This window comes from Eutrigla gurnardus, assembly GCF_963514095.1.
Source record: "Eutrigla gurnardus genome assembly, chromosome: 21".
Taxonomy (NCBI): Eukaryota; Metazoa; Chordata; class Actinopteri; order Perciformes; family Triglidae; genus Eutrigla; species Eutrigla gurnardus.
The window spans coordinates 10,168,096-10,195,241 of record NC_139932.1 but is presented as its reverse complement, the minus strand read 5'-3'; the positions used below and the strand labels follow the sequence as shown (position 1 = coordinate 10,195,241).

Genomic DNA, 27,146 nt, shown 5'->3' with positions numbered 1-27,146 from the left:
TTGGCCACTGGTGACTCATTATTTGCTACTTCCTGTGTGTGTGTGTCGTGTGTCGTGTGTCTGGTTGCTTTTGTCAGCCCTGCTGTCACACACACACTGTGTGTGTCTGAACTTTGTGTTTGCCATCTCGGTTTTACATGAAACTTCAGACTTACAGTATCCGCATATGGGGACTGTATGCATATTTGATGTGTCTCGCTCGTTATTGCTCTCTCTCTCTCTCTCTCTCTCTCTCTCTCTCTCTCTCTCTCTCTCTCTCTCTCTCTCTCTCTCTCTCTCTCTCTCTGTCATAGTTGGTTCCATTCCCACATCGACAGCAGCTGCTGCAGAATACATGTGTTGTCATGTGATGAGCCACACGAAAGTTGACATACTTTTGCTGAATTTGTTTCTCAATTTTTTTTTCTTGATAAACCAAAAAATTGGGGTATGAAATGATCGCTGACAATAAATCCACTCGAAACACTGGAGCTGAATGTTGCAGGTCCATCGATTATTAAAGAGGGGTACACTTAGACACTGTGTGTGTGTGTGTGTGTGGTGTGCGCAGAACTGCCATGTCAACATTGTAACCGGGTGCAGCTGTAATTGGGAGTTGTTTGCCGCCAGCTGGCGCACACACATAGCACGCTCGTCTGGAAGAGTCCGCTGGAGGAGAGATGAGCTGTCATAGCGGCGCACAAGCAGTCGGTAGCGAGACCCGTCCTAACAAGTCACTTCCTGCGAAGTCGCCGAGGCTGTTTCCTGTCTAGAGGACCAGGGTAGTAGGATTAACTCGTCAACTTGCGTGCACTTACTGTACTCCACAGTTGTTTGCTTTCTTGTGCCAGTCTGCCCGAGTGTGTGTGTGTGTGTGTGTGTGTGTGTGTGTGTAAATGTACCCCCCCTCCCTTCTTTCTTGCCACTCTCCTCCTGGCTCCCTACAGGCTGAGCAGGATAGATCTGACTAAAGTGCTGCCAGTCACAACAGCAGATGCTCATGTTTCCTCAGCTCTCCCGTGCCTCCCTGCACATCAGTGAGATGGCAGGTGTGTGTGTGTGTGTGAGTGTGAGTGTGTGTGTGTGTGTGTGTGTGTGTGTGTCCTGGCAGGACTAGATGCTCTAATCAGACTGCCAGGAACGCGTGTCAGAAAAGCGAACGTGCGTGTTTACACAGTACATCTCTGCGTGTTGCTTAGGAGATGCAAAAATGAGAGTTGTGGAGCCCGGCGTTTTTAAATCGATAGTGTTCTGAGATTGTGGATGTGAGGGTAGACATCTGGGGGGGGCTGCATCAGTCTCTTTTCCAATATTTCATATACAAAAAGAAAAAGATGGCACCAGAGTTGGATGTTGCTCAACTTTCTTGCCATGGATGGAAGCGAGGTTCAGTCCAGTGTGGGGAGTGTCTGAGATGTAAATTGTCCACATTCTGCTGCAGGTCGTTGTCAGAGCACCAGTGTGTGAAGTGAGGCCTGGCGTTTTGATCGGCTGTAACTGTGTCATCGGAGTATATGAAGTACGTGGTGATGGGTGAAGGACAGCAGACATTGGTGGAGAGAGGGTGTAAAGGAAGGGACTGAGGACATAGCCCTGAGGTTCTCCGGAGTTGATGATGATGGTTGATGATGTTACTGTGACTATCTTACCAGCGTGTGGTCTGTTGCTGAGGAGTGGAGGGATGTTGAGATGATGACCATAAATCATAACGTCTCCCTTCATGAATAAAGTATAACTAAATGACTAAATGTCTAAAAATAGCAACATTGTATGATTCTGTTCCTTGCTTCATGATCATTCCAGGAGTTTTAAAACCAGGCTCTATGTTTCACTTCTCTACAATAATGGACAGGAAGAGACGAGCTAGACATCTTTTTCCAAGTCACTCTTGACGATATTCATGATTATCTGATCATGGAAATTCACTCCGCTCAAGAGTTTTTATCGTGATGATAACATCTTATATCGTCCTGACGGCTGGCCGGATGGTGCTCATGATGGGTTTTTCCAAGTAGTGTATGGCTAATGAAGAGAGTGCAACCGGTTAGGAGTGGTTAGGTTCTGAAGGGTGGGGTTTGCTCTGGAGATCTCCATTAATGGATGGCTGTTTCTCTGTAGTGTGTATTTGAATGTAGTTTTTTTTCTTTTAAAGGTCAGGCAAGCAATTGGTTGTCAGTTATGAATCCAACAGTAACTGTCCAACACTCACAGTTTCAGAACAGTTTCCTCAAACAAAGATAAACAAAGACAGCATTTTCAGCTGACCACAGGAGACCTATTCTCAATTATGGATACTTGTGGGTTAAAAATATAAACAACAATACAAAGAAAATATATATACCATACCTCAATATGAACAGAAAAATATAAAGTAGAGAAATAAAGGAAATCGAAAATAAATAAATAGGATAGTAGAATAAAATAAATAATAGATCAAATTAAATACAAATAATACAAATACAATTTTAAAATAATAGCCACTCATTGACTGTAGTAGATTAGTGGCTTTCTAAAAAAAAGTCACATTGTGTAAAATGTCCTCTCTGTTCCCGAGGTAATTTCTCTGGCTTCATACAGGACATAATGTCTCTAATGTGAGTGAGAATGAGGGGCGGAGTCCTTCCACGTATGTAATAAGTAGTAAGGAGCGATGGCTTTGGCTCATCTGTTGGTGAAGGCTTTGAAAGACTGATGTCCAAAACTCAAATAAATTCCTTTAAGTTAAACAAGAAAAGAAAACAAATAGTGAACCACAGTGAATGCATAATGTGTCTGTACATGGGGGCCTCTCACACAATGCATGCTGGGAAGTTTAATACACTTTCTACAGCTAATATGCTGATCGTGTTTCTTTGGAAAGTGAACTCACAGCAGTCGGCCCGTATTTTTGGGAGAAAAATGCGTTTAGCCTCTTCTTGCGTTTCATTAATGTTATGATACGCGAGCTTGAATAAAGTAAAAGTTCATCTGGAGTAAATCCCCACTCAGCAGCATGTTAACAGGTAATGAGATGGGTTAAAACACACACCCCAGTTGGTCTTTGCACCAATAATGACAGGAACCCGACAGTATGCTGCAGCTGTGGTTTGGCTTTGTGTGTTTGTACATGTGCAGTATAAAGACCTCCACACCCACCTGTTGTCAGTCATATTCCTTAACAAACTAGCGACATGTGTGGATACGTGGAGATTCAGAAACATAAAAAGCTAACATATTCATAGAACTGGGGCCATCTATACCACAAATCATGAAAAAAACACCCCAATTATATTTTTCCCTCAACGGAAATATGCCTTCTTGCTGATGCACACCAACGTAAACAAAGATGTTTAGCATTTAAAATGCACGCGGACACACATCTCCAAGTTCACCTCTGCTCCTTCGCTTGCCACCGTCTCTGACAGCTGCTGTTAAACTTCTCCCCTAATGAGACGTGACCACAACAGTGTCCGCCCCCAGCATGCATCACGGGACGGCGCGGTGTACAGGCACGACGAGTGATCTGACGCCAGATCAGCAAGAGGGAGTCTTCATTAGGACAACGTTGCCAATTGATTATGCCGTGAGGGGCTTTCTTTTAGAAACAAAGCACTGAGCAGTGCAGGAAAACAAGACGCTAAAAGCTGTTTGGCACCGTTGCCGTGGAAATGTCTACTTTATGTGCGATCCGATGTTTGGAGGCAATCTCGATGATTGATGGTATTTCCCTTTTCTGCTCTCTCAACCATCAGGCTGTTGTCTCTCTGAGTTAATCACATGAATAATGGATACTTTGTCTTTTTTTGTGCCAAGTGTTATAAGATCTGTTGTGCTTTTGGATGAGTGATTGCAAAAATGGCAAACAAGGCAAATGCACATCGGGTGTCATGTTTAAGGGTCTAATTTTTGCACCCAAACACTAATATCCCATTGTGCGATCCCACCTCTGATTCTCGCGACTGTCTTGTTTAATTTCACAGCCGTATTAATTCAATAATTCATTGTTTCAACCCCCCCATCATCTTGTTTCATAAATTAATTTACTGCTTTGCCCCTCATCAAGTCCCTGCTCCTTTCTGTGCGACTTGAAAAACCCACAGAGCCATACGCAGGAAGAGCCGGGGTTTGATCTCACTCAGGGGAAATTAATAATACAGTACATTTCTGGACCAGGTACAGATTAAAAGCTGGGCCCATTATAAACCCATTAACCCAGTCATTAGGACCAGATCTGGGAGAAGATGGAAGAGGTGGTGGGTGTCTATATTTAGCGCGCCGTTGTGTCCCAGCTAGTCCTAATTCGTACCTGCGGGTGGAGGATGGGAAAACGAGGTATTATCACAACAGGAACACACTGTTTCTGCATCATGAGCCGCCCTGTTGTTGGATATCATGACTTCACCTGTAGCTCTGACATTTAAACCATATTTTTGACTGTTTTTTTTATCTTTTTAATAAAATCACCAGCTGTACTGATTTCTCTGCTCCTTGCTTCTAAAATCTCACAAATCTAACATACTGTCTCCCTCTCTCTCCTCTCAGAGGCTGGCATCAGAAGCAGAAAAGTTTCAAATGGATCACACGTGGAACGACGACGGCGAGGTGAGTGAGAGGCCGGAGTCCGATCCGATGTCTTACGATCCAGCGGCGGCTCTGGTCGTGATATTCATGAGCCAATATGATCGTAATAATTGGATGGCAAATCGCATTACCATGACAGCACTGCTGTAATGACTTAATACGAGTTTGAATTTCATTATTTTACGTAATAGGCAGAAACAACTAGGCGTGCTTATGATGAACACGCACACACCATCTCACGCTCCCATATTGGCCATTAATCACACTATTAAGAATACATTGGAAGGGAATGTACAGCAAATAATATGAAGACACCATTATTGTACTCATTCCATTACTCTGCCCTGTTGCTGGTCCGGTGGCTGCAGGGTTCCAGCCCACAATCCAGACTCACAATGCAGCTCTCTGAGGCTGTTCACCGTTTCATAATGGATGCTAAATTGTAAATTTCTTTCGAGAAAAGCCGCACTCTCCAGGCGGTCGTTTAACAAATGACAAATGATATTTGTGTGTACGTACTGTGGTGGAAGTATTCAACTTCGCCATTTAGCCTATTAACTTAAAAAAAAAAAAAAAAAAAAAAAAAAAGGTTGTTTGCCAACCCTTAATGATTCTTTTCCATTAAAGCTTCCCATTATTCAACATCTTGTATGCGGTGTTGCACGGAGGAAACAGGGAAGGAAATATCCTCTCTGGGATACATTCTATTATCCGCTTTATTTCTCACCGAGTTTGTTTCCCCCGATGCTTGGCCAGCGAACAAAATGCATTTCTCTGGTGAATGTTATGAGGATTTCTACCTGAACCCATTACATATCGTGGTAGCTGTGTGGTTTTGCAACAGATATGCCCTTGGTAGGTTGTTCAGCTCAGCACTCTGGTGAAGTCATAGCGACATGTCCTCTGTGTGAACCTGTTAGTGTTGTGACTGAGTAATAACCACTGAGGCCTTTGGTGACTTCAGACAGTCGTATTATTATGATAGCTGTGAGAGCTTGGCAGCGTGCCACGCCTCCCCTCTACGACACGGCTCCGGCGTCATTATGGCTGTATCAGAGAGAAGATGTGACCACAGCTCTATTGTAACTTCTCACGGTGCCGGCCTCGGACTAGTCTCTGACACTCAGCCCCACCTGTTGAACCTGTTTTTTACAAATCATACAGGCTGCCTGATTTTATGTCACCAATAAAATATATAACACCATCATAAACTTAGTAGTGTGCACATCTCCGCCAGGCATGTCTACTAAACTGTAAGACACACTTCTCTCAAACTCAAGAATTCATAAATTCATCATATAAGACACTCCTACTGGTAGTTCCATTGGCTTTTAGCCAAAAACACCATCCAAAACACTAGAAGTGAGCAAACTGTCACCCCTCCCCGTGTCTCTGCACAGAGTAGCATCTGGGGGATGGCGATGAACTCTATCAATCGCAGCCAGAATAGTGATTTAAGGGGTGTCAGGCAGTCAATGGCGGTGTAAAACGGCCAATAAAAGGTGTTCTGTGTACGTGTAACTGGCCGCAACCACGAGGGCTCCTTGAGCATCCTGCCATAACCATAACCGGCCACCAGAAATATAATGCAGTTAGCGGAATGCGAGATTAGCCGCGGACAGACACATAGGTGCACACTCACTCACAGGACGATCGCGTGACTCCCCTGGTGGAGTCAACTATAATGCATCTTGAGAAAACACAATAAAATGTGGTAAAAATATCCACACTGAACAAAAAGCTAATAAAAGACTTGGAGTTGAAATAACACGACCATAGTTGGACGCACAAAGAAGTCTTGCTCAAACATGGAGACGTATTGTATCGCAGTAAATCCTGAGTATTTGTAATACCAAGTAGAGCTTCACCTTTGATAACTGGGCTCTTCTCCCCGCTGACTTTAAACAGATAAAACCTGTTACTGCTGTGTGTCTGTTCAATGTAACAAAAAGACTCACTTGTCATTGAACACAAGCTGTATCCAACTTCTTTAAACTGTCATATTTGATTGCATCGTTTTTGTTTATTCCTTTGTTTATAGCCGTTCTCACTGTCTGCATTCTGATTTCATCTTATTTTTATGTAGAGTGGCTTTTGGAGGTGGAACTGTCACAAAATAAACATGGCAGATCATTAAATGCGATACTCGAAACCCGTATTAACTTTCATTCCAGGGGGGAAAAAGGTCATTTTTTACAACTCCACTGACAGAAAAAACGTCCCTGCACCTGCTGTGAATGCAGAGAAAATCACTGTTTTCAGTGAGTGGACCGCATACTGAATGAGTCATTAGGTTTTTTTTTTTTACAAATGGAGACGTGAGCTGCACCTGGCAGAGACTGGAGTGCGATGCTTTAACAAGCGTCTTCTTATCCAGACAAAATCCCACTCTCTAGATTTGGCAGCGCATGTGACGCCCACCACAACATGCCACATAAGTAACGGCATAAATCATTTATTTATTTCTCAACACCCCCCTCCCCCCCTCCCAGCTCTCACACATACTAGCCTCCCCCGAGGGGCGCGGCCGGTGGTGTGACCTTAGTGTTATTATCACCTTTTTGAGGTGTATATTGAGCTGATGGGGAACATCCGTCTGCTGTTATCAGTGTGTGTGTCCAGCTTGTGTGTTGTTGTGCACAACACCGAGTCTAACTTGCACGTCTCCGGGTATAACTCACTTAACGGTCCAAACGGCAAGACGGAGCAGATGCTATCCTTTTGGCACAGTTTACATCTCTAATTGTGCACTCCTTGCAAACTATTAAACTTAGTTAATATTAGCGGTAGCGGGAGGACTCATGTGTCCCTTTTGCAGCTCATCAAGTGGAAGACAGGTGGTGGGAGTCGGTCACAAGTATAAAGACTCATTTTTCAGCAAATAAAGTTGAAATCGGACCACTTCTTTTCAAATCAACACCACTTTCTTCGCCGATCCTCAGACTCGAACGCAGATGTAACTAAAACTTTATTGCTCACAAGGAAGAAACAAATGCATTTAAGTAAATGAGACACAGAATAGCGATCAGTGTGGACATTGCCTTGTACATTGATTTGTGGTTTTAAAGAGCAACATACCGGCAGCTAGAAATCGTGTTTTTTCTTCTGTACACTGTGACATCACTGCGCCCAACTACTGTGCAATTTTCACTTGTGTTGGTTGTGGTCAGAGGTAAAAAACAAAAATGCAACACTTCAACCAGAGAGGGCTGTTTTTCAGCTTATTCAGTTAAGTTTTCTTTGTCTACTATGATTCATTTCTCATAATTTCCTGTTTCTCTCTCAATCTCTTTGCAGGTCGACAAAATCGTTTACTTCAATGCCAAAGATGACGTAAGTACAACTTGATCCCTGCTACTTTTGATATTCTGCCAGCGTAGTTAGAGATTCAAATTCTCAGAAATAAAACCACCACAAGCGAACCACATCCATCCCCCCGCAGAGTATTACCATGGCAACAAACCAGATAGCAGATTGTATCGATGGCCTCAGAATCTGCGTAAAAGGAAGTCAGTGTTACATTATTTATGTGACATCCACACATACCTTAAGTATAAACACGTTTTTTTATTATCTTTTTTTTATGCATAAGGTCCGGTACATATTTTGGGCGCCACAGTCAGAAGCACATGAGTATGCGTGAGACATCGAATGCCTCCCCTGGCCTCAGACGTCATCTGTCTGCTCTCATAAACAGGGATCAGCATCTAATTCCCCTCCACTGTCCCAGTGGGAAAGAGCCACGCACCCACAGCACTAATGTCACTCCCTATTTGACTGACAACCCCTCTCCCCTCTCTCCACCCTCGTCCTCTTTCTCTCTGGGTGTCTGAGTCTATGTTTGCCTGCAACTTCTCCGCTTCTCAATCTCCATCCGTCGCTAGTGACATCCGAGTGAATACTAACGTTGACACCTTGTCATTCACAGTCATGAGAAACTGCATACGCAGTGTGTTTACAAACTCCACGTTCCCCCCCCCCCCCCCCCCCCCCCCGTTTTGCAGATTAATCAAACGGAGGAAGGAAAGGGAAGGAGGAACCGATATCTTCCAGACGATTTCGAGATAGACCCCGACTTCAAGCGACTCGTCTCTTACAACACCACCGCCGTCCACATCCCTACGGATATATACGAAGGCTGTAAGTCTAAACACACACATGCATCTTCAACTTTTTCATAAATAGTAGTGCACAGAAACCGCCATCCCCCCTGTCTCTATTTATTCCTGTCATCACTATGCCCAGTATCTACAGTACGTTCCCATGATCCACAGCTAAGCCTTCCAGCGCTGTCTGTAGTGTAGACAGCTCCACACCAAGGCTAGGCCATTCTAGTCTATATATAGCCCAGATGCCAACAGCCCGATGACCAGCCCACTCCGGCCCCCTCTTTACCCTGGTCACCAGCTGCTCCTTTCCCTCCCGTTCGCCGCTCACCCCGCTGACCTGAACGTCAATGCACTTGAATGCGTGTTTATCACGCACTTACTATCTTTTCTTTTTCCATGACATGCATAACATTCTCAGACCCTTTTCTCATCATACAAACATAGTGTGGTGCATAGTTTCATTTTAAATGATTAGCCACGCTATGAAAGTCTCTACAGACGTTCGTGGTCCCAAGTGGATGAATCCTAATGACTTTGTCTCGGCAGCTGTTGGATGTATTGCCATGGAATGTGTGACTGATGTTTCCCAAAGGATGGACCATAATGACTTTAGGGATCCCCTGACTTTGAATCTAGTGCCGCCAGTAAGAAACCATCACTGATCTCAGACTAGCCTCGTTTATATTAGTAATCAAGTTTATCTGATGGCCTATTTTGGCTCCCACTTACTGCTGGCAAACCACGCCGCTCTCACGTCAAGCCGATCAAAAGTGAATCACATACGGGGCTAACTTCATCCCGCCCTTTCTGGAGCCTCTCCCATCATTCGACATGAAGCAGGAAAACACGCCCGCCAGGCCACCAGTCAAACTAGATTTGGCTTCCAGTAATTAAATCTGGTACAATAAAGAATGCCATTACCGAGCGTGGCCAGCCTCAAACTCCTTAAGACAAATTGGAGTCGTCAAGAGCCAAAAATAATTGGAGTTTTATCCATAATGACCTCGCAGGGTGTCAAACGTGAAACAGACATGAATGTCAGCATCAGGTAATGGCTTTTGCATCAGTGTCTTGGAATAGTGTTTTTTGATCACCTGGAAGTGCACTGGTATTTTTTTTACACACATCTGAAAACAGCAATACAGTAAACAGGCATGTGTTCTGTCTTCGCCTCTTATTCTAGGACACTAATGAGCAGAATTTAAGGTGAGACATCAACATGCGGACACGGTGAATTCTAAATAAGAATTGACATGTGATCTGATAAGAAAGTCCTAATGAAATCCAGATCGATCCAAAGAAACACAGCGTCCTTTTCGAGAAATCTAGAATTATTGGTCTCTCACGCTGCTTAACACGCCTAGACTTCTAAAATTCCACATGCTGCAGAATAACGGCACACAAATGCAGCGAGGCATCAAACAGGTTAAACGATTTCCTTGATAGCCGCACATGAGCCAATAGCCTCCTTGGCATTGATTGAGCATTCAATATCAATTTCGGTAATGATTGTCACGCAGGGTTTGCTAAATGCAGTGGACTTCGGACACGTGACTGTAATGTCCTCACACGAGGAGTCACTCCACTTTGGTCGGAGACTATAAATGTGCAGAGTGACGAGCCTCTGAGGCCTCTGACTCTGCAGACGTTTTTGTCATTGCCGAATGGCCAAATGCACTCATGTTATTTCTGCCGAGCAACAGTTCTAATGGAAGGGTGGGTCGGGGGTGTCGGAGGAGCAGGTCCTTCCTCGTGTGATTTATCCCTCAGCCTTTTTTTGCTCCCTTTCTGTGATCCGCTACAGCCTCCTTCCTTCCTTCCTTCCTTCCTTTCTTCCTTCCTTCCTTCCTTCTCTATGCTTTTGTTCCCCCTACGCCTTTTTCCTTTTTTTCTTTTTTCTTTCTTCTCTATTGGTTTCTAGCCACTCGGATTGTTTTTGCTGTTGATTTTTAAACGTCATATTTTTGTGTGTGCATTTTGAGCACCATAAATAAAATATCGATGGAATTGATGAGGTGGCAACACTCCACGACCCATTTAAAAATGAAAAATTCAATATATTTTGTAACTGCAGCACTCTGCCTTAAATGGTGTGTGATATCTGTTTGAGCTCTTCTGGGTGTCAGGCAGGGTGGAGGGTGGAGGGTGGAGGGTGGAGGGTGGGGTCTGGGTGGGGCTCAAGTTAGCAAAGTTGTGAAGCTAGGCTGATGTTGGAGCTCTCTCTCTCTCTCTCTCTCTCTCTCTCTCTCTCTCTCTCTCTCTCTCTCTCTCTCTCTCTCTCTCTCTCTCTCTCTCTCTTTATCTCTCTCTCCCCATCTCCAAGGACGGCCTGCCACATTGATGCCACTCTGGCTGGCCAGGCACCGTCAGCGTTGCCATGGCGATGTGTATCCGAGTGTGTGTGCACCCGCGCATAGAAGGAGACACACACACACTTAGACGCGCCTTGGTTCTCTATCTTGTTGTGTGGAGGAAGGACTGGTAACTTGATTAAAGGACTTTGTCTAGACGGGCCTGGCGTCCTCGTGGCTTTTACTGATTCTGAAGGAGAGACGTGTCGTCCTCCTCTTCCTCTTTAATTGACTTTCCTGGCAACATTCACCTCCTCTTCCCCCTTTTTTCCATTCTCCTTGGTTTGTCTTTTTTAGTTCCTTACCCCCCAAACCTCCTTCCCTACTTGTGTTCATCATGTTAGCTCTCGTCTTCCTCGCTATCCTTCGCTCCACCCGCCCGTCTTCCCTCCACTTTATTAAGCTTATTAATAGTGGGGTTTGTGTGGAGACAAATGTGCCGAAGTCTTTCTCCCCCGCATTCGTCCTGCTGATTGGAATCTATCCTCCCTGCTGAGTGTGGGTGGTCGGAGTGGGATTCGTTATTGTGTTTGCACATTGGAGATGAATTTGTCCGTGTGTGTGTGTGTGTGTGTGTAAGAGAGAGAGAGAGAGGGGGGATGAAGAAAAACAGTCGGGGTGTGAGAGTTGGCATGTGTGTGTGTCACATCGCATGCACCTATGGGTGTCACGGTCCGCGGATGCGTGTCTGCCCGCTCATTAGGCGGATTGGCGTGTGTCGGTTGAGAGGAGAGAGAGCGCCGCGGCGGCCTTGGCAGGAGATCCGAGGGCTCGTCTGATGCCCGTTTGCGTCAACCCTGTGTGGCACCTGTCAGCCCGAGACGCACGCTCACTGTGACGTGCTGAGATACTGTGACACCGCGCATGTACGAGCGCCTTCGTATCGAAAGTCGCGGCCCCCCCCGTGGCAAAGCTCACAGCTTTGAAATTGATTTTTTTCAGGGTTTTTTTGCGCCACTTGATACGTGTGCTATTACGTTGATGGAGCCAGCTGCCAAATTCTGTGGTATCTTCATCTCCGTCTCTTTCCCCCCCTCTCAATGTCATTACGTCCTGTACTTGTGTCCTTGCCTTCCCGGGATGTTCTAATCAGCTGATTGGGATTCCCCTCCATGCCAGAATGTCCCCAATAAAAGTTTCTTTCTTGTAATCCTATTGTAGCCGTAACACGTCTCAGACAGTAATGCAGGGCATCTCTGCCATGTCACACACTGTATTGGGAACCGATATGAACAAATGGATCCAATGAGTCGCGACTGGAAGGGCTCACCTTCATGACCTCAGAAATGTGCTGTTGTTTTCCTCTTTTTCTCGTCATCTTCTGGTCATTCAGAGCAAATTTCTGAATCGTGATGAGGGATTTCAAGACCATTAACAAAATTACTATTAAGTGCAGAACTCACATTGTGATCAAATTGCTGTTTTTCCCGAAAATTGACGCGTGTTGACATTGGAATGTAGGAGAGAGACACGTTTGTGTCGCTAGTATGCGTTGCCCTAAATACTTGGGGCAGTACGTGTGTGTCCTCCGTGTTCACTCAAATGTGAAGATACGTCCGCCTTCCTGCCTGTCAAGACGAAATCAGCGTGTCGACGGGAGGAAACTACGTGTGAGCGTCTATTCTTGGTAGCACGTTGTGTGTCGGTGCTCTGCGACTGCGCGCCGGAACAGATGCGTCGGAGCTCGTCGTCCCAATCAGCAGCGAGCGGCCAAGTGTCGTTGAGCACGAGGCCTCCTCTGATACGATGATTGCGGGTTCTCATCACTTCACCCCCACCGAGTAATTACTTCCAAATGCACAGGCAGTTCCAGCCAGCAGCTAGCTGATGACAGGGAAGACTACAGGGCATCACCTGGCATGGCACCCTCCCTCCTCACCTCCTCCCACCAACACAAGTCACCCTCATCAATCAGTGCAAGGATCCTGTTTGATTTGTATTTTGAAAGCATCTACATGCCTCACTGGGAATATTTAGGATCTTCGTTTCCATATTCGGTTCCCTCATGTCTTCTTGCCCCATGAATCATTCTTTTTTTTTTTTAAACTTGTTGATCATGTGATATTTGAAGAGATTTATGACCCCGGCATGATGGAGCAACGATTTTTTTAGCCGATATTTCAGTGCAGAATCTCCACCCATATAATGTAATTTGTGTAAAAGAAGAAAAAAGTCTTAATAGAGTGAAATTATTATCGGGATGCATGCAGGTATTTTGCTGAGCAACTTATTGGCGCACCTTGCCACGACTGTTAAAATCTTTTTGTTCCAACTCATACAGGCTCTGCCCTCTACTGGACATTATGGGAAATGCGCTTCTCCAATTAAATGCACGCATTCGCTCACCGCTATAGAACTAGGGTTACAATATCCTAACCTTGGTTATTTAGTTTGCCTGTTTTTTAATTTCTAATGGCAGGCCGACATCTCATTAATTTTGACCCGCCCCCATATGTAACATAAACATGTTTGCGGGTTTACATGTTACACAAGCTCTGCACCAACCGAGCTGATTAAGATTGAGTAGTTGTTCAAAGGGAACCGCTGCCAGTCCTTCCCTCTCCTCTTGATTTCATCTCCCCTTCTCTCTGTTTACTCATTATTTTGTGTCATTTTATCTAATCTCATCAGAGTGAAAACAGAATGTTGATGCAGAAAACTCATTTGTAGAAGATTAAAAAAAAAACTGGTTTCTTTATTACTCATCATTTTCGCGGGAGTGTTTTCCAACCCCTGAAGAAAATCACTTTCATGCGTGCTACTATAACTGTTGCTCTAAGTATACAGACCCAACGTTCCCCCCAATGTCCCTCAAGCATGACGCCATGTCTGAGAGATAGAGCTGGCCGATACTTCTCATTTCTTCTCCTCATCGCGGTGACCTCGAGCAAGCAGCAGACGTGTTGCTGCAGAGATGGATCTGTTTGCACTGACACTGATTTGTTCCAGTGTTTTCCTGCTTTTATTAGAGGACACTGCATTGACCTGCCTTTTAATATTGTTGCTGAGGGCTCATCAGTGGTGCCTGACCTGCCCATTCGAGGGAAGGGGAACCATTTATTTATTACATAGACACAAATCACAAATCTCTATGAGGCCTGGTTACCCTGAGTCTACTTGTTACTGATGTCACAGAAGCCAGCAGGACTAATCCATTAAAGGAAGTCCTCTGGGAGCAGAGAGATGAGACCTGAACAAATTGTCACCACTTATAAGTGGGATGCTCCAACCATACCACAGGGAGCAATTTAAAGGCTTGGACTAAACTCTGTCTCTCTCTGACAAAGCATTGCAATAGAGCCTTGGTAGAGGAGGTGCTTGTGAGGAGCAGCAGGACGAGGGAGAAGTGGGAGGGTGAGAGAAGGAAAATATTTCTGGACTGGGATTTGCTTATTTGCTTTGTTCGAAGTGGGTTTTTCTTCAAACTCGTACCCACTGACTTTACGCTGCAACTCCTCCTGCTGAATTATCAATATACTTCTCTAACTGCGTTACGAGCACTGGCACATAACTCACTTTTAATTACATAGCTTCTAGCTGTCTGTCATGTACGCCTCAGCAAACGTGGGACCTCCCGGATGTCCACCCGTCCCGCCCTGATGTCTCTTTTTTTAGTTTTTGTACTTTCTTGTTTCTTTAATCCAGTTGCTCTCACAAAAGCGCACACACACACACACACACACAGAGATTTATCATTCCCACACACACACATGAGTCACGCACAGCTTTCAATTTGATGTGCAGCCCACTCTGCCAGGCAGAGCGCTGCCTTTTTTTGATCAAACTAGATTGTTGGAGCATTAAGCCAGTAAGAGCTCCTGCAGACAAACAGGTAAATATACCGTTTACTGTAAGTCTGTCCCACGAGTACCAGGAAGAGGGTTTCTGTCTCATTCCAGAAATATCAAATTTAATCATTCGGTGGGGTGTGTGTGTGTGTGTGTGTGTGTGTGTGTGTGTGTGTGTGTGTGTGTGTGTGTGTGTGTGTGTGTGTGTGTGTGTGGGTGTGTGTGGGTGTGTGTTGGGGGGGGTTGCCTCCCTCCCTCCTCTCTTTTGCTCACAGATTTGGGTGAGTTTTGAGTTTGTTTTTTAGAGCAAAAACATTAACGAAATGGAGATATCTCATCATAGCAAATTTATGTCAGTTTCAATATTTGTGAGGAGGCTTCCTCTCAGCCTTCAATGTCAGTAGCTTAATACTGTGTGTGTGTGTGTGTGTGTGTGTGTGTGTGTGTCTTTGGTTCGGTTTCTCCTTCAGAATTGCTTTTTTCCCGTCAGAATAAATGTTTTTTGAAAAGCCTTGACATTTTATGTTTGTGTAATATCTATAATTTTGTATTTCTGTACAGATATGACTCACTTAATGTGTGTGTGTGTGTGTGTGTGTGTGTGTGTGTGTGTGTGTGTGTGTGTGTGTGTGTGTGTGTGTGTGTGTGTGTGTGTGTGTGTGTTACAGCCACCATCATATTAAATGAACTAAATTGGACAGAGGCCTTGGAGGATATTTTCCGGAAAAACAAAGAAGAAGATCCCTCGCTCCTCTGGCAGGTGTTTGGCTCTGCTACCGGATTGGCCCGGTACTTCCCAGGTGAGCAGCACGGGAGCCAACTGGGTGACTTCCTGTCATCAGTGATGGAGACCAAAGGGCCACCAAAGGGGCATTTCATTATGTTGTTTTCTGCTGTCGGCTGACTTAGTCATTGCTCTTTCTCGTGACGTTGAGCTAAGAAAGAGGCATGACAGTCATGAATCACTCTTTGAAATATGTATGTGAATAACCATCTCTTGTCATATTCTTTTTCTATTAAGATAGAAGAATATAAATGTAAGACATGGATTTGGCCACACATATACAAGAACCTTTCAATCAAAGGTTAGTGTGATTTAAAAAAATACTTGCTTTTCTTCTGTCCACCAAATCCCAGCATCCCCTTGGATCGACTCGAGCAATTCAGCCAATAAGATCGACCTCTACGATGTGCGCAGGCGGCCTTGGTGAGTGTAGACCCTCGTTTATGGGACTGCGTCCGTGTCTCTAATCGTATCAAAGAGTGACATTTCAGTTTCCTTGAGTGATTCTAAAAGTAACGCCTGCATTATAATGATCCCGATGTGAGCGTTCTGTGCACGTGTGCCTCGCTTCATGTGCTCAATATCCACGACCTTTGTATGTGTCTGCTATTACTCACCAGGTACATTCAGGGGGCAGCGTCACCCAAGGACATGCTGATCCTGGTGGATGCGTGAGTGACGACCTCGTGATTCATCCGTTTACAGTCAGAGTTAGTTTTTACTTTGCGGGGCCAGAAGGCCCCCCCGATGCTAACTGTGCTCACGGCTGCTCGTGTGACACAAAACTAAACAGTGTATCGGGCAACTTCATCAGTTACAGTCCAGTTGGTTTCTTCCCGTGATACGTGTTTTTATGCCTCAAACGTTGAGGTTGAGGAGATGCTCGGAGAGGATTCTGTATGCTTACCGATGATTCACACACATGTTACCCACTTCATTGATCACCAAAACCAGCATGTGGTAGTTCGTGGCGTATTCGCTCCAAAGTGATTTGTCAGATTTTTTTTCTGCTTAGCTGAAGTTTCATTAGAAATGGCACAGCACCAGGGGTATGAATGATAAACGGTATTTTTCTCTTCCCACTTGCAGCTCTAAACACACATTAAAAGAACTGCGCTCCTCATTTTTCCCAGTTCTTCTCCTTTTTCTATTCTTTTACCTGCAGAAACCAATCAACCAGTGTATAGTGTGAGTTATACAGTAAAATTATGAAAGGAGTCTGAATGCTCAGCTGAGAAATGGGGATTCCACTCCAGATGACTAATTATAGCATGTATTATTAGATAGCCTGCTTGTTAATGGAAGACACTTGTCGCCACAAGCTATGATATCTCTGCTTATTGGGGCACAGTAAGATATGCCGACTAGCCAAAGTGCTATGATGTTGTTATGGATATGAATGTTTTTGATAACCACTCTTCATCACTGTAACAGGCCCAGTTGTCTTGTACTGTGACACAATGGCACCATCTTTGTTTTAGGAGTGGCAGCGTTTCGGGTCTCACCCTCAAACTCATCCAGACGTCCGTCCACCAGATGCTGGAGACGCTCTCCGATGACGACTACGTCAACGTGGTCTATGTGAGTATTCCTGCAGCTTCCGGTTTAATTTCATCACCAGTCGAAATACTGTAAATGTGACTTTTTCTAACATTTACTGTAAAAATACTTAACCTTCTGTCTTGTAAGCTACTGTATTTCATTTCCGGGCATGCATCGCTGGATGTTAATGTGGATGTATTCTTGCGATTTTGACTTATTGGTTAAAACACGGCAGTGACCTTATGGGTGACTTAATGTACTTCACATGGATGCATCTTTATTATGGCTGCAGATGTGCATGGATGCATGCATGCTCGTGTGCTCATTTGTCTGACTCAAAGGGATCTGTGTGTATTTCTACATGCAGTGTGTGTGTGTGTGTGTGTGTATGAGCGACATGTCTCAAGAGCATCGGAGCTGAATCCAAGCATGTGAGCCTAATAGGGCGAACACATGACACAGCTTGAGAAAACCCTGAAATGCCAGAAGATGGGGTTGACAAATGAACGTGTGCTATATTTATGACCCGTCTAATGGAAAACTCCCCAGCCCACATTGAAATTCTGTCCAAGTCTCGGACGCCAAAGGGTTTACTGACGAGGGGATTGTAGAAGTATTTCATCCATCATCATTTAAAGCTCCATTGCCTCATAAGTCAGAGTCATGTTTTTCTTACAATATTAGTTGTGTGATGAAAAATAACAGTCTTAATTGGTTACGGTGGTTATTTCCTTCTGTTTCGAGGAATTGGTGCGTAGCCTTGAGTCGCCTGATCTGCAGGACTTAAATACTCACTAAATTACTACATTTTGAGCCGTTGCTAGACAACCAAGAGCGTAGTTTGTGGGAGTGAGCTAATGTTGTTAGCTATCTTAGTATTTTCTGGTGAAAGAGTGAGTATAGAATCAACCATTGCCAACCATTTTTTGTCTAATAGGATAAAAGTTAGAAAATTCTTTCTAGTAACTACAGTTTATAATTTCGGGATACGAGTTTACTCGCTTTCTTGCCAAGAGCTTGATGAGATGAACGACACCATCTTGTGTTTGTTTGACAGATAAGGCTATGGCTAGCAGCAGGTTAGCTTAGTTTAGCTCTGACACATTAGCCTACCGCCTGTGAAAACGCAACCTGTCATTGTCATGCTGTTTTTTTTTGTAATGGTTTAAAAAAATTAGATATCTTGAAAGTTGACAGAGCTGTTTCCCCCTGTTTTTAGTCTTTATGCTAAGCTAAGCTAACCAGCTGCTGGTTTTGTTCACGTTTACCATACAAACAAGTGAGTGGTGTCGACCTTCCGATCAAACTCAGCAAGCAAACTAATGCTTTAAGCCACTCTCTTGTTTTTGCTCTATTTTCCACACTGGTATACCTCTATATTCTGATATTATAAAACATTGGCATACCTTTCATGGCTTCAACCCTCAACCCCGTCCATTAATGCTAATTCACCCTTTTAGTTTAGTTTGAAGTGATTACAGACCTTCATCGGGTTACTTGCAAAAGTCCCTCTTCCTCTTTTGTCCTTCTTCCTAATGGCAGGGAGCATTGAGGACATATTTCCCAACGAAGCATTAAATGCATTTTCATTCAATCCCCTTGATTGAGCAATGCTTTATGTTTTTGTTTGGAGTTTTCAAATCAGCTAAGTGAGAGGGCCTTTGAAGTTAATGAAATAAGGCGGCGGTGTAATAAGTATATCGATGGCATCCGGCTCAGACCTCCAGGAACGTTTTTGAAGCTTTATTTGAAGCTACAAGCCGTTGCAACATTTCAGAATAAAATGAATGGTTTTATGTCATTGAGGCAGTGCATAATTCAGTGTTTTTAGAATGGTCTTATAGAAACAACCATATATAAATAACATGCCCACATAGCGTATGCTGCTCTGCTGAGCTTTATTAGCCTGCCTGTGATTTTGTTTTTTTACCCAGCAGGGTTTATATTGGTGTTTGCGTAGGTGTTTTTTTTTTTTTGAAGGACGAATGTCTTGGAAGCTTTTGCCCTGAAACTCCTTCCAACATGTTGGGTAGTTGGAAACAGTGACTGTGAGCAGCAGCGTCCTTCAGCTTTCTGAAAACCTAACCCCGCGTGAATAAAGGTTTATAAAGGAAAATAAAAGTTTCTCCTTCACTTTTAGATCCTGGCTTTCTCTTCCTCAACCTCTTATTTAATTTTGATATTCATCACTATGATACCTTTACTTCGTGTTTTGCATTTGTTACAATGGTCTCTGAAACATCCTGCTTTCAAGAAAAACTTTTTATTTGCACCTGGACTATTTGGATGAGCACTCAACTGTTGCTTTCACAGCTCTCTCTGAAGTGACTATCTTTTAAAAGCTGACAGCAGTGAAATGAATTGTCTTCGTAGCGACTCTTATCACTGTACTCATAGAATACCAAGATAAGTCTCTTTCAAGGGCCATCTCTACTTTTTTTACTTTTTTTTGCATCATTTTATGTGCTCTTAAGGTGTTATACAGTCATGTAAGCAGCTGTGGAGATCAAAGCGAATGTTAATGAAGTGATTAAAACACGTATAAGTCAGCACTGTAAAAGCAGTATTTGTGGAGTGTGTGTTGGTTTTGCACAAGATCGCGATTGGAAGGCTGGGGTCGATGCCAAAGCAGATGTTGGGTATTAATGAGCTCAGTCCTCCATAGATGCTGTGTTTGTGTATACGTTTACGTGTGTGTGTGTGTGTGTGTGTGTGTGTGTGTGTGTGTGTGTGTGTGTGTGTGTGTGTGTGTGTGTGTGTGTGTGTGTGTGTGTGTAGTGACGGGGTTCCATCTGTGCCTCCACATTAACTATTCACCAATATTAATCTGAAGATATTTTACACGTAGCTGTTTTAAATGTATATTAACCTGTTGCAGTAATGTCTGTCTCTACAGCATAATCCCTCCATAATCAAGCTCTTTGTTTTTTTTTGTTTTTTTTTTTCATTTTACCTCCTTATGCCACTGTTTTCACACCCCTACCTGCTCTCCTGCCAATCCTTCCTTCTGCTCCTATAGCTCCCTTCGGTCTGTGCAGATTTTTTGATTAAGACTGATTTAATTTCACACATGACAGATTTTTTTTCTTGCAAAGCCAAGAAGTATTTTTTAAGTTCTAACATTTCACCCAGAATTATTTAATATTATTTAAAGTACAATCATTTTAATCTCTCTCCTAGAATATATTATTATTTTTTTAAAGCCAATCTTATGTGCTTCAGGGACACAGCATGACTCCGCAGCAAAGGGGAAAAAACAGGCCGCATATTTAACGGAAAATATGTGCAAGTGCCTTCCCTCCACTTCCCATCATCCCTCCTTCCCTCTTCCCTCCAGTTCAATGACAAGGCCACGTACGCGGCATGCTTCGAGAATCTGGTGCAGGCCAACGTCCGCAACAAGAAGGTGCTGAAGGACGCCGTGCAGACCATCTTGGCCAAAGGGATCACCAACTACAGGGGCGGCTTCGAGCTGGCCTTCGAGCAGCTCGCGCAGGTGAGGCGGCGGCGTGGGCGTGCGTGGCGGAATATGTGTGTGGCGTCTGGCTGACATAAGGGGCGTAGGAGTACACGCAACTGTGGGTGGTGGTCGGGTTGCTGTCAATCTGTTGCGTTTGATGATTTGATCCAGCAATGTCGCTTGGAATGTGCAGCCCGGCCCAGAGGTTTGATGAAACCCTGTGAAATCTACTTAACAGCCTGATGTAATTTGTGTTCATTTAATTTATCATTTTCATTCAATTATGAAAATAATGATAGGACATCACTGACAACTCAGTCCCAGTGGTGCTCGGCTAAAGAGTGAGTATTTGTCGACCTCTTGTGGTCGTTTTTGGAAACTCAGCTCATGTTTGCCATCTTCTGTAACTGCATACAGAGGATTTAAGATGGGATTATTTTTGCGACCTTTTCTTCAACAATAACAATATTCATTTTTGGTTGAATAGTGGTCATAATTCAATAAATGTGCCTTTGTATGCGCTAGATGAACGTGTCGAGGGCCAACTGCAACAAGATAATCATGCTGTTCACCGACGGAGGAGAAGAGAGGGCAGAGGAGATCTTTCAGAAATACAACCCGAAGCAAGCGGTAGGACTGAACACACCATGTTCAGAGAGGAGAACCAGAGGCCTTCACTTTCCACCACATTCAGTTAATTATCTCTTCTCCTCCTCACAGGTACGCATCTTTACATTTTCAGTAGGTCAACACAACTATGACAAAGGACCGATACAGTGGATGGCCTGCGCTAATAAAGGTACCAGGTTGCATTCCACATGCATCTTGTATAAAATGTGTTTTCTTATGTGGCATAAATCATTTAACGGCAAGCAACAACTCAATCTTAAGTTAATGCTTTCTATATCAGTAATATTTTTGCAATATAGCAAGAAGAATTGGCCTATGGATATAACCACAAAATGCACAATATTTAATTTATTGTGAGTACATCTTTATTTCACACAAACACTGGCCCTTAAATTATTTTTGTTTTAGTCAAGCTGAAGCAAAAGGTGGACGGGACTTTTTGGTTCAATTCTCATTCATTATGTCTGGCATCAATCCCAGAATTGTGCTCATAATGTGATTATAATGTTTTGCTAAATACATAAAATATGCTCCACTTATTGAGTTGGTGTCATTTCACCTATATGACTATTTCATAATAAATGTACATCTTTCTATCAGGCTACTACTATGAGATCCCGTCTATAGGTGCCATCAGGATCAACACTCAGGTGAAGTCAAATCACAACTCTTAATTTTTCCTGGCTTACTTAACCAGTTGTGCATAGCGCCCTCTTGTGGTAGAATGGCGGATGTGCATGTAGCACATTCAAACAACTGGCGTTCTCTGCAGGAGTACCTGGATGTTCTGGGCCGGCCCATGGTGAAGGCTGACAGGAAGGCCAAGCAGGTTCAGTGGACCAACGTCTACCTGGACGTGCTGGTAAGTCACGCGTTCTAACACACAGTCATGAGAAGAAATCTGTGTTCCGTCACATGAAGGCTTCCAGATCATTCTTGTTAGGTCGCGCTAAATATTTGCTTGTTTGTCATAGTGGTAAACTTTACTTCAACTCTGCATCATTTTTATTTTAGTCATTTATTTTTTTGTGCTTAGGCGTCTGTCGAGATGAACTTTTAGGCGACGGTGCAGATAAGATAACCAGTCTGCTAATGCGAGCCAAATGGTTTGGATATTGTCATTCATTGGCTGATAAGAAGCTGTCAGCGATCGCGACTGTATTGACCCCGTCGGCGTCTGAAATGTCTCTGCCTTTTGTAACCGTAAACATCTTATTTTGAAATTCCAGGAGCTTGGCCTGGTGATCACCGGCACTCTGCCCGTCTTCAACAAGACCCACACAGGCTCAAAGGTAAACAAAAGATTTCATGTTGATTTTATTAACACATTTATTGTAAATGTTTTATTTTATATTAAACATGCTTTCCAGATGTTTTTTTGATTCTCTCACTACATTTTCTGTACATCTGACACTTTGAACCCATGGGAGAATTGAAGTCTGTGGTAACCGTGACACGCTGTTATGTTTACCAGACATTAAAAAAAAAAAACAATAAACACAGAACATGAATACCACTCAATCATCATTCGTCCTTCACTTTCATCCTCCTCTTTCTTGTGGCTCTTCCTCGTATCCTCTGTTGACGCCGAGGTCCTCTCGGCTCTCTCCCACGCGCCTCCACAGGAAGACGTTGGAGCATGTCATAAAGCAAAAAAAAAAAATCAGATCAAAACCTGCAGATCAGAGAGACAAATGATCCAGTAGCTAAGTGCTTCAAGATGAGGTTACATGTGTACCTCGAAGGACTCTGAGTTACCTCTACTGTGACCGAGGAGGAAGGCTGCAAATGCCTTGTCAGTGACTCATGGCGGCATGTAAAGCTTTTGGGAATGAGACTGTCCAGATTTCAATTTCACCCCATTTCCTTGAAATCATTCAGAGTGCACAAGAGGGACTTGACTCATCCAGAAAGAACAACAGGACTCATAAGTCGGCCGTCCACTGACTCTTTCTACTCTTCTTTCGTTTTCCCCCCCCCTATGGTTTTCTCTCAGAAATCTCAAAACCCGCTCATCTTGGGGGTTATGGCTATTGATGTCTCCCTGGAAGATATCAAGAGACTGACGCCTCAGTTTACCGTAAGAAAACACTGCATGAATAAACCGGCCTGCTTACACAGTCAGTAACATATCTGGGTTCCTTCATCCTTTCTTTCTGTTTTACATTTCCCTTTAGTTTGGACCAAATGGCTACTACTTTGCCATCGACCCCAACGGATACGTGCTGCTCCATCCTAATCTCCAGCCACTGGTAGGTCAAATCACTCACCATAATTCAGAGCAACCAGACGTTTTCTTTTCCCCGTCTCGTTACTTTGCTAAAAACCCATTAGTTGCTCATTAATATCGGTCAAAGTTAGGCATGACATTCCCGATGGCCGACAGGCTTTTAAGAGTGAGAATACGTATGGATTTGTGTCTTTTGCAGCCGATAGGAAATTCTTCTTCTTATTTATTTTATTTATTTATTCTGCACACATAAAATACATCAAAATCAAAAAGAATGAACCAAAAAAAACATAAAAGGTGTGGCAGGAGAGGTCAAGAAGCCAACAGGCTTATACATGGGACCTCACCTCTTAAGAGACAAATAAAACATTTTTTTTTTTTTTTAATTACTACCATTTAACAAAATGCACCTTTGAAGAACGATTCAATATTTCTATAATATGATTGTAGCGTTAAGATGACATAGTGTAGCTTCTTAGACACAATGTTGTCTTTGTTTGTGTCACTTGGCTGAATTTTCAGTTCTTTTTCTTAAATCCCTGTAAATCATATGGGTCCAAGAATGAAGTTTGTAGAGACACTCGCAAGATGTTTCTCATAGACCTTTGAGAAATGTGCTCTTCTTGTAAATAATGGATTCACACGTCACAGATGTTTGCGTTTTTTTAAAGGCAGCTTTTTAAAAGACAAATTTGTCTGCAATTAATGACCTGTTCAAGGCTCCGAAAATGTATCCAATCTATTTTGGAAACAGAAGACCAATAGCTGATGTTTACTGCATATTTTTTTTTCTCCTTTGTAGTCCAAAGCCCATCGATTATAAATTATAGTAATTGCCTGCGTTTCTCTGTAGACTGCCAAGTTTAATGAACCTGTAACGCTGGACTTCCTAGATGCGGAGCTGGAGAACGACATCAAAGTGGAGGTTTGGAAAATAGATTACTCCCAACTGTTATGATTCCATGAGCTCATATCAGAAACGCTGTCATTTCTCCTTTTTTTTTTTAACTTTTTTAAATTGGTTAATTAATATATGTTTGATTATTTCAACAGATGAGGAAAAGAATGATCGACGGTAATACGGGGAATTACACAATGTCTACCTTGGTGAAATCCCAAGATGAGGTAATTTCTGAGAGGATGTTGGAGTCCATGATGCTTATAAACACGTTTGCTTAGAATGATGTCACGTTTACTGACCAAACTGTTGCCCTCAAAGCGCTACATTGACTTGGGTCAGAGGACGTACACCTTCGCGCCAGTGAAGGGGTCAGATTACAGGTAAATATGAAGAGATTCATCGCATGTGTTTATTAGCCAAACTTCAGTCTTGCAAAATGTCATAATTCCATAAAAGCGTTTTGTTCTCTTTGGAGCTGGACTGTGGTCTTAAGTCCAGGACAAAGTCCAGGCACACAATAGAGTGATCTAGGTGAAGCCATAAGGGGCGGAAAGTCAGCCTGCTGCTAAAAAGGCTTAGCAGGACTTACTGAAAGATTTTCTTCTCAAAACAACGGAGGTTACACGCAGTGTTTTTTTTGCATGTTGTTGCATGAGAATTGCTTAGTTGAGCAAGATTACATGAAATTATCCTCTTGGACAAAGAGACTCAACAAAAATATAGATTTACAAAAAAAAGCTTGATGCTATATATGTATTGCAAGAAAAGTAATTAATACTCTCTCTCCCAGCCTGGCCCTGGTGCTTCCTGACTACAGCATGCACTACATCCGGGCCAAAATCGCCGACACGATCACCCAGGCTAAATGTAAGTTCCATCTAATGCCATTTCTCGTCTCTCCACACGGTACCAATTACCTTCCACGAGTACAGACGGGAGACTAATGTCGCTGGTTGGAAAATGATTGCTGATGTGACATTATTGCTCCCTGTGTGAGACTGGGAAACAATCTGCCTCCTTCTAGAGTTCCCATCCATCACTTACGGTGCCCCCACGCGGAGACGGTGTACATACACAACCACATCTAAGTGCCCTCGCCTCTTGCGTTTCTATGGCAACACACACCCCTCCTGTGGTGCAAAGTTTTTGCTGACGAACAGTGGGACGAGTGGCTCCAGTGTCCCCTTACACACAGCATCAATTCATTGAGAGCTAACAGTGTGTGTGTGTGTGTGTGTTGTTGCATGCACGTGTGTCCATCATCAAGCCCATTGGACGCCATACAGTAGATCAGAGGTTGCATATGCCGTCTCACGTCTCCTCTGAGGGCCCAACCGTTCCCACTTGTAAAAGATGTCACTGACTCATAGCGTTACTCAAAGGACAGTTTTATAGTGTGTGTGTGTGTGTGTGTGTGTTCGCTGCAGATGGAGAGTCCATCCCTCGCTCCATATGTTCTGCGGTCTGTACTCGGTAGCCAGAATCGGGCTTCGTACAGCGTTTTGGTGACTTTGTAATGCAGATCAAAACCCAGACCAGACAATCCTACTTACCGTTTAGCATTTTCTAAAAAAAAAAAAAAAAAAAAATCATATTAGTACCAACTGTTTCCCAAAAGTATGTCATACATTATGGGTTTTATTTCCCTTCCTGCGGCAGTCGGCCGCTCTTTATTCCAGAAAGCTGTGAAGATTAACTGGCAGAGACTTGACTCTTGCTTAACATCGGTGATCCATCACAGCCAACATGTCATCGCCTTTATTTTATTTATTTTTTTCAGTGCAGTTATGATTTTAAGTGTGTTGCAATGTCTGAGATGTAGTTTTGGATTTGAATGCAAGATTCACGGCTGATGATTGGATTTTAATCAACATGGCGAATTACACTCGCTTAAAGTGTATCAGGCACCAATGGCAGTGAAGCGCACCCTCCTCATAATGTTAAAGGTCATATTGATAACATTTTTATTTAAATTCATAATTTAAAAAAAACATCCACAGAGCTTTTAGAAAGGTGCAGAATCAAAGTATCACTTAATTTTTGATTGTAAATTAATCATTTTGACGGGTCCAAAATTAATGTTTTGTTCGTTCTGTGTAGATGTGTGACGTGTGGCTGAGCCAATAGAATAACGGCGTTGGTATCATGTGGTTTCTCTGCGTAGTCAGGGGTCAAGAGTCTTTGGGGTTGCCAGTTAGTGTGGAAAAAAATGGGAAAATGAGTTTGACGGTAAGCGGGTGGCGTTGTGACGTGAATGTAATGGAAGGGGGAGTGCGAGTGCGACATCTAGTGGCTGGATGCTATAATTGTTGCCAATAGCACCTTTAAATTAAAGAATAAAATCTGATCTGGCTCCATTTTCATCATATAACCTCGAGTGGCAAAGGGGACGCAAACGGGAAATCCTCTGTAGACGAGACCGTCTCGGTTCAGCCTTCCCGGTCTCGCCGATCGCGAAGGCAAGACTATGGTCACTTTAGAAGATGCTGATTTGCTTTTGATCCCAGGAGCCTCAAGTTAACTGTAACCATAGCAACTACATTGCCAAACCCCAACTATAAAACCGTAACCCTAAAATCCAACACAAGGTCTTTATTAACACACACTCGCACACACTGACTTACAGTAAGTGTTTTTTGTATACAATATTCTTATTCAATGACCGTCTGAATAAAATATTGTGTGTAACCCTGTTGGCTTTCCTTCACTGCTCTCTTTTCCAATCCCCTCTTTCCTCTCCTCATCTTTTTCTATCCTCCTCCCTCCTCCTCTTCTCCTCAACCTATTCCCGGTGTGTGGGTGCAGCGTTTTT

The 27,146-nt window shown here is 43.4% G+C and overlaps 1 protein-coding gene across 1 annotated transcript in view; it reads left to right on the top strand.

Annotated features, from left to right (window-relative positions):
* cacna2d1a (calcium channel, voltage-dependent, alpha 2/delta subunit 1a) overlaps positions 1–27,146 on the top strand; it is a 72,824-nt gene that overhangs the window by 24,955 nt on the left and 20,723 nt on the right. The window contains exons 4-22 of the mRNA XM_084038793.1: positions 4,501–4,560; positions 7,837–7,872; positions 8,544–8,679; positions 15,456–15,587; positions 15,925–15,994; positions 16,192–16,242; positions 17,053–17,152; positions 20,451–20,609; positions 21,099–21,203; positions 21,294–21,372; positions 21,804–21,853; positions 21,976–22,065; positions 22,433–22,495; positions 23,200–23,283; positions 23,381–23,455; positions 24,287–24,358; positions 24,487–24,558; positions 24,653–24,714; positions 25,125–25,201. Coding sequence (XP_083894919.1) covers positions 4,501–4,560; positions 7,837–7,872; positions 8,544–8,679; positions 15,456–15,587; positions 15,925–15,994; positions 16,192–16,242; positions 17,053–17,152; positions 20,451–20,609; positions 21,099–21,203; positions 21,294–21,372; positions 21,804–21,853; positions 21,976–22,065; positions 22,433–22,495; positions 23,200–23,283; positions 23,381–23,455; positions 24,287–24,358; positions 24,487–24,558; positions 24,653–24,714; positions 25,125–25,201 — 1,573 coding nt within the window. The remainder of the gene's footprint in view (positions 1–4,500; positions 4,561–7,836; positions 7,873–8,543; positions 8,680–15,455; positions 15,588–15,924; positions 15,995–16,191; positions 16,243–17,052; positions 17,153–20,450; positions 20,610–21,098; positions 21,204–21,293; positions 21,373–21,803; positions 21,854–21,975; positions 22,066–22,432; positions 22,496–23,199; positions 23,284–23,380; positions 23,456–24,286; positions 24,359–24,486; positions 24,559–24,652; positions 24,715–25,124; positions 25,202–27,146) is intronic.